The 13,138-nt window shown below is 45.4% G+C and overlaps 1 protein-coding gene across 1 annotated transcript; it reads left to right on the top strand.

Moving 5' to 3' along the window:
• The first annotated feature begins 832 nt into the window (after window positions 1–832).
• On the top strand, window positions 833–10,102 carry RDH12 (retinol dehydrogenase 12). Its single transcript, XM_025870479.2, has 7 exons — window positions 833–1,027; window positions 2,650–2,768; window positions 3,266–3,421; window positions 4,076–4,180; window positions 5,240–5,449; window positions 6,693–6,882; window positions 9,124–10,102. The coding sequence occupies exons 1-7, from the start codon at window positions 960–962 to the stop codon at window positions 9,224–9,226; spliced, it is 951 nt and encodes a 316-aa protein (XP_025726264.1). The 5' UTR covers window positions 833–959; the 3' UTR covers window positions 9,227–10,102.
• Window positions 10,103–13,138: the final 3,036 nt, after the last annotated feature.

The following is a 13,138-nucleotide window of genomic DNA, read 5'->3' on the forward strand; positions in this document are numbered from 1 at the left end:
CATGGAGCACTGGGTGTTATGCACAAACAACGAATCATGGAACACTACATCAAGAACTAATGATGTAATGTATGGTGATTAACATAACAATAAAAAATAAAAAAAATAAAAAAATACTTTATTGAAGCATTTTTCCATACCCATTGCACAGTGAGGAAACTGAGTAATTTACATAGAGCCATGGAGCTTGTAAGTAGATTGGCTGGGATCTGAACCAGGAACTCCACTCTAGAACCCATGCACTGAAACTCTTTCCTTGGCATGTATACATGTGTGTTAACGTCACTGAAGTATAACATAAAACACAGAAAAGAGCACAAATCAAGTGTACGATGCAATGAATTTTCACACCTCTGTAACCAGTACCCACCTCAAAGAACAGAACACTTATCCCCACAGGAGTTCCCAACATGCCCCCTCCCAGTCTCTACACCTTTCCCACCAAGGGAAACCACCTTCCTGACTTTTCACCATTCCCCTGGGGGGGGGGGGTTCTGCCTTCTCTTTCTTTCTATTTTAATCACACTTGTATTCCAAGAGTCATTGGGTCTGTTGTAAAGTTAAAAATATTGTCTTGCAGGAGTAGGGGTGGGGGATGTGGGGAGAACACGTTCCCCAGATAAGCGAAATAATTGAGGGTGGAGAGTTAGCAAGCATTGCTCTACTTTTCCCTCATTTCCTTTGCCAGTAAGTGTGACGCTCTGCCCCTTCTACTGTCCTCTTCCCCGAGGACTACAACTCCCAGCAGGCTGTGCTCTGACAGCTCTCGGATTTAAATAGGATTCTGGGCCAAGCTTAGATAGAGTCAGGCGGCTGCCGAGCACCCTGGAGCGGGAGGATCCTGAGGAGGGAGAGGCAGCGCCAAGCAGCCAGGCGTTGGAGTCAGACCAGGAGCTTGAACCAGACTTGGAGTCCAAGTTGCTTTTGCTAAAGCAGCAACAACTAAAGAAGTTGAAAAGATGCTGGTTATTTTGGCACTGCTCACCTCACTCCTTTCTTTCCTGTACTTCAGAGCTCCATCCATCAGGTTTGTCTTATTTCAGTAACTCATGGAATATTTTTGTAAAGCCCTGGATTGGGAGACACAGAGCTTGTAAGTCGATGAGTTCTCAGCTGCTGAAAGAAGAGAAAGGGATGGAAGCTGAGGGAGGGAAGGTCAGGGCAGAAAAAGCAGGAAGGAGGTCGTCAGGACTACCCTGGTGGAAAATGGGAAGGAAGCACCTGGGGCTGGGAGAGAAGGGGCTCTTTTGAATGCGGATGCTGTGGACAGCTGACCCTATGAAGTCACTTGACAGACAACTGAGGTGGGAGTGCTTGCTCTTTCACTCCATTCCCTTGGGTTTCTCTGAAGGTCCCTAGGTCCTTTCTTCACTGGCCCTGATCAAGGTAGCCCTGTTGGGTTATTATGGGAGGTCATTGCTGAGGGACTCATTGTTAAATACCAGGCATTTTGCAAAGGAAACAAACTCTTACCTTTGAGACTTCCCTCAACTAATGACTCGGGATGGGTCTTCTGCTGTGGGATGTCTGAAGGTGTCACAGAAATGTGTGTTCTGAGTGAAAAATTTGAAAATTGCTGACAATAAAGTAGATTAAATGGACATATCAGGAACAGAGTGTTGCTCTAGGTCCTGGCATAGAAACCTGGGTTTAAGTTCCAATTTTGCCACCATTAGCAAGTGACTTGAACTTCTTTGACCCTCAGTCTTCTCCACTATAAAATGGGGCTAATGATGGAGTGGTCAAGAGGATTGAAGTAAGTTACCTACAGAAAGTGCCTAGCCTAGTGCCGGGCAGTCAGATGATGCTCAGGAAATATTAGTTCTGCCCTGTTCCCATCCTCTTTTTTGGAACTTGTCAAATCAACTTTATGTGAGAGGATGCTCTCTGCACAGACATCTGAACATTCTTTCTGGGTGCTGTGGCTAGAATGGAATCTCTAGTAGGACAGCAGAAAACCTCTGAAGATGTCAGCTCTCTAAAACTGGAGAGGAAGCCCGAGACTGTATTTGTAGTGCTGTTAATCAATTACTCACTGTTGATGCTTTTTTTTTAAGATTTTATTTATTTATTTGAGAGAGAGAGAATGAGAGATAGAGAGCACGAGAGGGAAGAGGGTCAGAGGGAAGAAGCAGACTCCCTGCCGAGCAGGGAGCCCGATGCGGGACTCGATCCCGGGACTCCAGGATCATGACCTGAGCCGAAGGCAGTCGCTTAACCAACTGAGCCACCCAGGCGCCCTCACTGTTGATGCTTATCGAAGACCTAGGGCTCATGACCACTGATTCCACTAATGCTCATCATCCATGTTTTGAATGTAGGTTAGAGGAGGAAGCTGACCTCTGGGAACCTCTAGATGAGGGCTGGGCATCTGTGTTATCTAACAAGGGAGGTCTCCATCGGCCCTGGCTCAAGAGCACTTATTCAGCTCGCCCAAATGATCATTTGTAGTTTCTGGACACATGACCTTCCAACCTGAGCTGATGAGCAGGATGCCCAGTGGGAAAACAGTGTCCCCTGAAGATTAGCTTCTCTGGGTCTCCTGATGACAACTTAAATTTGTCTTTGAGGCTGGATGGATTTTATGTTGCTCTCAGTCTGGAATTGGGAAGGATGGTGCATGAATGCTTTTGTTTCCCTTGCCTGTAGGAAGTTCTTTGCTGGTGGGGTTTGTAGATCAAACGTGCAGCTTCCCGGGAAGGTAGTGGTGATCACCGGCGCCAACACGGGCATCGGCAAGGAGACAGCCAGAGAGCTGGCTCGCAGAGGCAAGTCGTCCCCCTTCCATGTTCATAGGACAGTGCGTCCTGCCTTTCTCATTGGGACTTCTGTCCACATTTCCATCTCTTTCCTCCTGGGGTTGGAGGTTCTGGTCAGGAATTCAAGGAACCTGGAATTCAAGTCCAGCTCTGACACCAACTTACTCTGTACCCTTAAACAAACTACCCCCACTTCTCCTTCCCTAGTGTATAAAGGGAAATAATGATGTCCATGTATAATATTGGTCAAATCAGTTATGCTAAAAGGAGGTACCAAGCAACATTAAATATCAGCGTGTAAAAACCAGGGTTCCCAGGCTTGGGTAAACCTGACAGCAAAGGGACTGAGCAGTTCTACTTGTGAGAATCCTGAGGCAGCAAACTAGCCACTCACCATATAGGGAATGGCTGGGCTGGGAGAATGCTCTGTCCCCTAGTCACAAGCTTACATCCTTTCTTTCAGCCTCGGGTCTGAACATATTATTCTCTCTTTGTTTTGGTCCCAGGAGCCAGAGTATACATTGCCTGCCGAGACGTCCTGAAGGGGGAGTCTGCAGCCAGTGAAATCCGAGCTGATACAAAGAACCCCCAGGTGCTGGTGCGGAAACTGGACCTATCCGATACCAAATCCATCCGAGGCTTTGCTGAGGGCTTTCTGGCAGGTAAGGCCCCTGCGAGCAGACAGAAAAGCAGGAAGCTGGGTGTGGGAGTGGCTGCTCCACCCTGTGCCACCTGGGACCCTTACGTCAGAGCCACCATGAATCCCCCTGGGCAGGTTCTGCCACTTGAACCATCAGGGCAAGGAACTGGCAGTGGACAAGCTGGGCAGGATCCTTATCATCCTGTTCCTCAGCAGTGGGGAAGTCAGGCTCTCTGTCTGGGCTTGCAGCTTGGCCTCAAGGTGTGGCCCTGATGTCACTCTCTTCTCTAATCCTGAGAATCAACCTTCTGTGGCCACAGGCACTAGCTGTTGCCAGAATTCTTCTGTATTTTGGAAAATGACTAGCTTCCACCAAGGCCTATGAAATTAATGAAGGACAGGGACCGTGTCTGTCTTGTTTTATGACTCTATGTCCAGTGCATAGCCTAGTGGGCCTGGCCCAGAGTCAGTACTCGGTATACATTTGCTGAATGAATGAATGAATGAATGAGTGGTGTCCAGGAAGATATCAGTAGCTAAATTTAGAAACCCAATGACAGTGTTTATTAAATATCACTGAAATAGATCCGAGGGCAAGGAGAAAATACTCAGGATTGCAACAGGCAGCTAGTAGGCTCTGTGCTAACTACAGGGTCTCCTTGGTTTTGCTCTACAGAGGAAAAGCAGCTCCATATTCTGATCAACAATGCAGGGGTGATGATGTGTCCATATTCTAAGACAGCTGATGGCTTTGAAACCCACTTGGGAGTCAATCACCTAGGTAAGTTTTTTTTTTTTTTTAAGATTCATTTATTCATTTTAGAGAGAGAGGTAGAAAGAATAAGTTGGGGGGGAGGGTCAGAGAGAGAGGGAGAATCTCCAGCAGACTCCCCACTGAGCACAGAGCCTGACACAGGGCTTGATCTCAGGACCCCAAGATCATGCCCTAAGCCAAAATCATGAGTTGGCTGCTTAACTGAATGAGCCACCCAGGTGCCCAGGTAAGTATTTTCGAGTGACTGAAAAACAAGATAAACCCCATCTTGCTTTCTGTATGGAGATGACCCTATATGAGTGCTGAGAATCTCTAGTGGTATTCCTAGACCCCAGGATTCAAATAGACTGGACATACTGGTTTTTTGCTATTTTTCCACTGACCAGTACAGAAAAGTGAGATCCTCCTACCTGTACCATAGAGAAACCCCAAAACTTGAGAGATACCAAGAATGTCATTCTCAGTTGGGGCCATGGTAGTGCAAGGCTTGCCAAGCAGAGTCAGGCATGGTGGGTGCAGGAGTCTGTGTTTGGCTGGAGAGGGTCACATCTATAACTGAGGGCCAAGAAGTCAAGGGTCAGACCATGGAGGAGGCAGACCTTGAAGACCTAAGGTATGAATGAAGCTGGGGTTCAGAATTCAAGGTGATGGCTCTAGTGAGGAGATCATGGAACATGTTCTCTGGTCTTAGGCAAATTATTTTCCCTGACTATTCCATCCTTCCTTCTGTACATGAATGTACCTGGACCTTCAGTTGTGTGATCATGGCCAAAGGGAGGGCAGAAGCCAGCAGGTGGCATTTCTTCTGACTGGGACAGGGCAGAGGGACAAATAAATACAGATTAAGTCTGTATTGCCTTACCTGTAGTTTAGCTCTGGGCCTAGCTAGTGTAGGAACACACTAGCTCACATTAAATGATCATTTGCACTGAGTTATCACAGCACCAAAATTTGTTCATACCCGGAAGATAGTGAGCTATTGCTGAAGTCCTATCATCAGCTTCTACCCCATGAGCCTGGGCTACCACTCCTCTCTTCAGTCTCCCTTGCTGGTTCTCCTCGCAGGTCACTTTCTTCTCACCCACTTGCTCCTGGAGCGGCTGAAGGAGTCCACCCCTTCACGGGTGGTAAACCTGTCATCACTGCTTCACCATGCTGGCAAGATTCGCTTTCATGACCTCCAGGGTGAGAAGCGCTACAGCCGAGGTTTGGCTTATTGCCACAGCAAGCTGGCCAATGTGCTTTTTACACGTGAGCTGGCCAAGAGGCTCCAAGGTAAGTCTGGAGAAAGGGCCATGGCTGAGATAGCAAAAGCAAGGTCTTCTGTTTAGATTAGAGATTCACAGAAACTTCTGAAGTCAAGATGTCAAACATGCACCTTTCAGTGGTAGCTTTATAGACTAAGGAGAATGAGGTTATAAACAGACTAAAAACAAGTCTTGTCCTCGTGAAGCTTAACTGGAACAAGGGTTAGGAATCTATAAAATCATTTGCCACCAGGAATCAGTCAGAGTCTGGGAACAATGGTATTTACTATCAGAATGCAGAAGGTAGATGAGTAGGGTAATTGTTAGAAGAAATAATAATGATAATAATAATTGAGAGTTTTGTATGTGCCATATTATTATACATGTCTAAACTCATTTAATACAACATTCCTATGAGGTAGGTTTCCCCCACTCTACAAATGAAGAGATAGCTATATCTCATCACAGATACATTAAGAAACTTGACCGAGCAAGTTTCCTAGCTGAGCCAGGATTCCAATGCAGATAGTCTAGCTCTGGAGTCTATGCTCTTAACTCTTCATCAGAGTTCAGACCTTGTCCTACAGCCTGTTAGGTATGACTGGGCAATTTACATAGCCTGTCTGTGATGAAAGCTCAGTTTCCACAACTATAAATGGACACCTTCCAAGCCTCTTTGAGAATGAAATGAGATAATGCCCGTGGAGCTCGTAGGACAGCCCCTGGTCATAATAAGTACTAAAGATAGTAGAGGCACCAGGGGTGCCCTGGGGTCATGTTAACATCCATTATCTCCATCAACACCCCTCAGTCTATACCCCATAAAATGCACTTGCCCAAAAATTGCAGCTCAAAATGAGGTCCTAGCCTCCTGCCTTCTAACTAGTTGCTTCCCCCAAGCCCCTTCTATAGAAATTTCAAGGCTACCACTGTTAATAATTGATACTCCTCCTCCTCCTTCTACTACTAGTACTACTACCTGTGTTTTTTTCTATTATTAATACTTAAGCCACAGAGTAAAGGTGACATTGAAATAGAAGGATCTTCAATCAAGCACTCCTTGTGGTTCACAGAAGGCTGAGAAGGCAATAGATCTTTCTGGGAGAGATCAATTAATTCCTATCAGATTCTACCTGGCTAGGAGAGGCACCTTCTGAACCTGGGGATTTGTTCTCTGAGTCCCTTCCCACTTGTGCATTTTGCCGCAGGAGATGAGCTATTTCTTTGGGCTCAGATGTGCCCCCGAACTAACTGTGCTTCCTTTGCCCTAGGCATGGGGGTCACCACCTACGCTGTGCACCCAGGCGTCGTCAGCTCTGAGATAGTCCGACACTCCTTCCTGCTGTGCCTGCTCTGGAGGATCTTCTCCCCCTTCGTCAAGTCGGCACGGGAGGGGGCGCAGACCAGCCTGCACTGTGCCCTGGCTGAGGGCCTGGAGCCGCTGAGTGGCAAGTACTTCAGGTACGTGGAGGTGGTCCTGGTTTTTCTCCATCACCTGGGTATGTGGTGAGGCACAGGGCTCCCTGGGCGCTGCACCCAACCCTAGTGGCCAAGTTTGTGCCTGATCATGGAATCAGGTTTGGGCTGGGCCTGCAAACCAAGTGCTGTTACTTTTCCAAGGGAGCTCGCATCAGAAACTTTTGTTTTATACCTGTGTACCACATTTCCAGGTAAGCTTTGTAGCTTTCTGAGAGCTTCTAGAAAGGACTGTCCCTATTGGTTATGCGTGGGAAAGAACATTAACAGGCCCTCTGGATCCTTTCTCTTCTCCTTGAAGCTTTTGACTGACTTCTTTCATGAATTCTTTAATACCACTTAGCACAAAGCACTGGGGCAAGGTCACCTCTCTCCTTGGGTGAACTCTCTCCCAGTAGTGCCAACAAGGGCACCATCTGTTGGAATGCAGAAATAGACATTTCACTGTTGAATCTCGCCACAGACTCAATGGGCAATCAGAGGTTGGGAATAAAAGGAAGTCCAAGATTAAATGTCCTTCCCATTCCATGACTTGATCCACCCCAATCTGCTATTCCATCCCATTTGTTCAAGGCTGTTCATTGGCACACCATTTATTTATTTATTTAAGATTTTTATTTATTTTGGGGCACCTGGGTGGCTCAGTTGGTTAAGCGTCTGCCTTCGGCTCAGGTCATGATCCCAGGGTCCTGGGATCGAGCCCCGCGTTGGGCTCCCTGCTCCGTGGGAAGCCTGCTTCTCCCTCTCCCACTCCCCCTGCTTGTGTTCCCTCTCTTGGTGTGTCTCTCTCTCTGTCAAATAAATAAATAAAATCTTAAAAAAAATAAAATACACTTTAAAAAATTTTACTAGAAAATTTAAAATTACACGTGGGTCACATCATATTTCTCTGAGACAATGCTACCCTGAAATGTAGGTGTTTAACATCACTGCTCTGAGTATGTGATAAAATATTATACAGTCGCGAAAACATTTCCAAATAACATTCAATTAATCAAAAAATGTCAGTGATATAATATTGTGAGAAAAAAACTGCAATACAGAACTATGTAAGTATTCATTGTAAATACATAGAAGACAGTCTGGAAGGATACACAACAAACTGTAAGTAGTAGTTACTTCCAGGGAGTTTGAGAATCAGGGGAGTGTGAAGGAGGATTTTAACCTTTTATTCCAGGTATTTCCTTATTAAAAATTTTTTTTAAAGTCACATATTTCTTATAACTTGATAATTAAAATATACATTTTTTAAAAAGATTTTATTTATTTGTCAGAGAGAGAGCACAAGTGGCAGGCAGAGGGAGAAGCAGGCTCCACTGAACAAGGAGCCCGATGTGGGACTCGCTCCCAGGACCCTGGGATCATGACCTGAACCGAAGGCAGACGCTTAACCGACTGAGCCACCCAGGTGTCCCTAAAATATACATTTTTAACAAGAGAAAGATATCCTCCCTCAATACTAGATACAATACGATTCTAGTTTTATGTAGAAGGAACAGAGAAAGTCTATATTCATGCACAAAGCAAATAAGAGTATAAGTAAACAGGCTTTTCTTCCTTATCAGCACTTTATTTTCCAAGTGTTGTACAGAACTTTTATAATTAAAAAAAAAATGTTTAAAGGAAACACCATGAGCGCTATGTTCTGCCCCCACCTCCTCCTCCATCTCGCCCCTCCCCCATCCTCTGCTCCCCTCAAAACAAAAGAGAACAGGGTGCTTAGGCTGGGGTACATGGGGCACAGGTGGATCTACGGATAGAATTCAAGGGGTCTGTGAAGTTGGATGGGAAGATAATTGTGTCTTCAATTTCACTAACCTCCCCCTGAAATTTGACATTTCCTTTGATGACAAATGTAGACCATAAACTGCAGGAGTCGCAGTGATACCTGTGCCTTTGTCACCAATAAAACTAAATATTTTCGCATCACATGGCAACTGGTGCAGATGTCTCACGGTGTCACTTCTGCTGACCCCTGCTTCAAAGGCTGGTGGCTATCAGACGCAGCGCAAGCTCTTGTTATAGAATACATTAACAAAGAAGCCTCATTACTCTATCATGCACATGTTTTTTAAAATACTTTAAAACTGCATTTCAATACACTTAGTTCCTTTTCATTCGATGTATCTTACACATTTAGAAATATATTCTAAGAAAGAGGCCATAAACTTTTCCAGACTGTCGTTTTCCGCTCCTGGATGTTCATTCTCTTTCTCTGCCCTCCAGTGACTGCAAGAAGGCCTGGGTGTCTCCAAAGGCTCGAGATAACGAAACGGCCGAGCGCTTGTGGAATGTCAGCTGTGAGCTTCTAGGAATCCAGTGGGAGTAGAGCTGGTGGAGGGGCCACAGCTTTATCAGGCCTAGTGCATGCCTTAATGAAAGGGGACCGAGGAGAAGGCCACCTTGGAAGGACCATCCTCCTGGTTGGCTGCTCTTGAGAATCCTGCCCTGCTCCAATTCTCTCCACTCTTCTGGAAACCTTTGCGCACCCATCGCTCTTGTGAGGCTGGTTCATGGTGAACAAGATGTTCACACACCTATGGAGCATTCTTCTCCAAGACTTGCAGAGTCAGCTGCCCTCTCTGGGCAGGAAGACTGGCCAGATGCCAGGCTGGGCACAGGGATGGCAGAAGAGTGTGGGAAATTAGGTCAGTTTCCTCTCCAATACCAGAAATGCCAGCCAGCATGCTCAGTTGATGTGACAGGAGCGTCAGAGTGACATACTGTATTTCCCAGGGCTATAGACCCAAACTCTGGGCTGATCTCCTTCTTCTTTGAGATACTAGTCACAACTGTAGAGGCTACACCAACTCAGGAAAATCTTGGCTTATTCTTGGCCGACTTTGGTTTCTTTCTCTGAGCATCCTGGAGCCACTGCATGAAGCTGGACCTTCCCATGTTCTCTTTCCGGTTCTTTTTAAGAAGTTGAGAAAACTTTTTTCTAGATTTGAGATATAATTGATACAATATTGAGTAAGTTTGGGCCTTCTCATTTTTAATCACATAGATGGTTTCTTTCTACAAAGTTCTCTTTACCTAAAATTTTAGAGGGCGCCTGGGTGGCTCAGTTGTTAAGCGTCTGCCTTCGGCTCAGGTCATGATCCCAGGGTCCTGGGATCGAGCCCCGCATCGGGCTCCCTGCTTGGCAGGAAGCCTGCTTCTCCCTCTCCCACTCCCGCTGCTTGTGTTCCCTCTCTCGCTGTCTCTGTCTCTGTCAAATAAATAAATAAAATCTTAAAAAAAATCATTTAAAATTTTAGAGAAAATAAAGATTTTGCATTCATCTTATTGCCTTATTTATTTTGTCAGGGTAGCCAGGGAGAAATGGAACAAAGTGGGGAAGCCAGCCTTCTAGTTTAATGAGTAGTAGCTCACCCGACCCACCCACCCATAACCTTCTTATAATATTGCATCTGGGTGCAAAATAAGATAGTTCAATTGGATATTTATTCTAGTTTCTTCCAGCTCTCCCATTTTATCATCAAAGATGTCACCAGAGGGACTTAAATCACACAGATGCTGATCTCCGCTATAGATTAAGGCCAGAGGTAATATAGGACTTCATTTAATTTGATACATAGATGCACAAAGACCAGTCCTGATAAATCCTTGACCTAAAATCAAAGCTCTTCTCTCTCCTGGCCTCCCTTGTTCTCCTATGCTGTGTCTCTACCACCTGCTTCTTGCCTCAAGGGCTAAAGTTCACCAAGAAGAGGCAGGTGCAGATGTGCCTGATCTTTCAGCTGACTGACACAAAAAGTCATGTTATTGGTTCTAGTTCTAAAGCATCCAAAGGGCCCCTGGGGACAAAAATGCCCTTTCCTTCCATAGCAAGGAGACTTAAAAAAAAAAAACCCAAACAACCTTTTTATTACATAGATTTTCAAATAGATAAAAGCATAACAAGTAGTATCATGAATCCCCATGTAACTACCCATCATCCAGCTTCAACATGGTTAACGTTTTGTCAACTTCCCCCATGACATTTTTTTCTGGGGGTGAGGTGGGATATTCTCACGCACATTCCAGACATTGTACATTCACCCAAAAATATTTTAATGTGCATATCCAAATAAGAACTTTTGTTTTTGTTTTTTAAAAGATTTTATTTATTTATTTGACAGAGACACAGCAAGAGAGGGAACACAAGTAGGGGGAGTGGGAGAGGGAGAAGCAGGCCTCCCGCTGAGCAGGGAGCCCGATGCGGGGCTCGATCCCAGGATCCTGGGATCATGACCTGAGCCGAAGGCAGATGCTTAGCGACTGAGCCACCCAGACACCCCAGAACTTTTGTTTTTTTTTATACAGCCACAATGCTATTGTCACTCCTGAAAACATTAATAATTCTTGAATAGAAGTTAATTCTTGGGGTTCAATTTTCCCTCGTCTCACAAATGTCTTTTTACTGTTGGTTTGTGCAAATCAGGGAAAGAGAAATGGTCCTGAAAAAAGATGAAACTTTTCTTTCCCGAAGCCCCAGCAAAACTCCTTGTGCATCATTGGCCTGAATGAATACTACAGATGGGCTCTGTTAATTGGCTTAAGTCAATCATTATCCACACCTGAGCTGGGGGCCATCCCAACCTACCCAGTGCGGAAGAATAGTAGCTAACATAGAGCACTTACGTTAATTAGGATTAGCTACCCTCACATGAACTCTCTGGGGTAGGTACTATTTTTATCTCCATTTTACTGATGAGGCATGGAGAAGTGAAGTAGCTTGCTAAAGTTCATACAGCCGGTTAAGTGGTGGAATGGACCCAGGTAGTCTGACTCTAGAATCTGCTCTTAATTGCTGTGCTCTATTGTTTCCCTCGGTGGAGGAAGCAACACATTCCCTCAAGGAAAAATCCAGGAACATGAATGGGCAAAGGGGTGGGTGGGGGGGTAATACTGGGTAATCAACTAATATATGTTCACTACTGGGACCTACAATCTGTGCCTCACAGGCTGTTGGGTCCCAGGAAAAGCCTGGAGAAAAATAAAGGGAAAAAAAGAGGAGATGAAAAAACAAAACAAAACAGGCAAGGACCATGCCAAGATGGGAGATAGGGCTGGTGAAGAGCATGCAGGGCATGGATGATCTTGGATGTGTCCTCCGGGCTGGAGGAACAAGCATAAATAAAAAAACCAGGAGTAGGGGCCATGGAAGGCCAAGCATGCAGAGTTGCTCTCTGCCCAGCAGGGAGAACAAGCAGACCATGGGTGTGAGAACGAGGACTCAAACCTGTGTGCTTGTTTAAGGGCTATTAAGCAGTGGCACATTGAGGCAAGAGGGGTGGGCTTGGGTGGGGATGTTTATGCGTGTCAGAGGGGGCTGGCTGTAAGCAGAAGAAACAAAGCCACACGGGCTGCAAGGAGTTGGCTCCAGCTGCCACATCCAGACAACACTGGTATTGGGATCGGTGGTGTACAGCTCTCGAGTAAACCTGCTCCCAAGGCTGGGTTCCTCCACTGTCACACATTCAAATATAGTCATTTTTATGAAATTGGAGTCTTCTATGGAACATCTTTTTCACAGAGAACACAGTGATAACACATGCAAAGATTGTTCCTTAAACTATATAGAATCCTTACATTACGTGTGTTTAGAATCCTTTGGGCTATTACATTTTATAAACTTAACCATGTTTGCCAGGTTACTTGCTAGCATGATTGGCTTAATGAAGGTCATCCTATTTTGGATTTGCATCAAATATCTGAAATATGAAAAACCTCTTTGTATATTTTTCTAAGATACTCAGGGGACATGGGGTCAATTGCTGGAGGCAAGGGGCTTTTAGCCTCAATCTGGAGTACAGGGGTTGAGAATAGTTTGGGAGTAGAGCCTAGACCTCAGGGCCAAGATGGCAGCTTGAATGTAAGATCCTTGGGGTCTAATGCTAGGAGGAATCCAGATGAGCTGGGGACACAGATGAAGGCAATTTGCATGAGAATCTGGCACCCAAGAGGGTAGGACTTTGCTCTCCCTAGTCTAATAGCCTTAGGAACTTTGGGGGCTGAGGGCTAACCTTAAGGTCATGGTGTTTGGTGGAGAAATCCTTCCTCTTGAGTTTTGGAGTGGGGGTGTGACCATCCCGTGTGTTATTGCCTAACCCTTGTCTCTGGAAAACCTAGATATTGCTCCAGTGCAATTTCCCTAATCATAACTTCCATACTATAGATCCCTTCTTTCCTAAAGAATGACTCTACTTGAAATATACTGCCTCTCACTTAAAGTAGCCTGTGAAATGTTATTTGG

This window comes from Callorhinus ursinus, unplaced genomic scaffold (genome assembly GCF_003265705.2).
Source record: "Callorhinus ursinus isolate GAN/ISIS: 27379988/994484 unplaced genomic scaffold, GSC_fseal_2.0 scaffold8, whole genome shotgun sequence".
Lineage (NCBI taxonomy): Eukaryota > Metazoa > Chordata > Mammalia > Carnivora > Otariidae > Callorhinus > Callorhinus ursinus.

Excerpts from the sequence above, each read along its gene's own strand:
- RDH12 (XM_025870479.2), top strand. The coding sequence starts at position 960 with ATGCTGGTTATTTTGGCACTGCTCACCTCACTCCTTTCTTTCCTGTAC. Across the intron at positions 2,769-3,265 it reads CAGAGAGCTGGCTCGCAGAG|GAGCCAGAGTATACATTGCC; the intron begins GCAAGTCGTCCC and ends TTTTGGTCCCAG. Across the intron at positions 5,450-6,692 it reads GCTGGCCAAGAGGCTCCAAG|GCATGGGGGTCACCACCTAC; the intron begins GTAAGTCTGGAG and ends CCTTTGCCCTAG.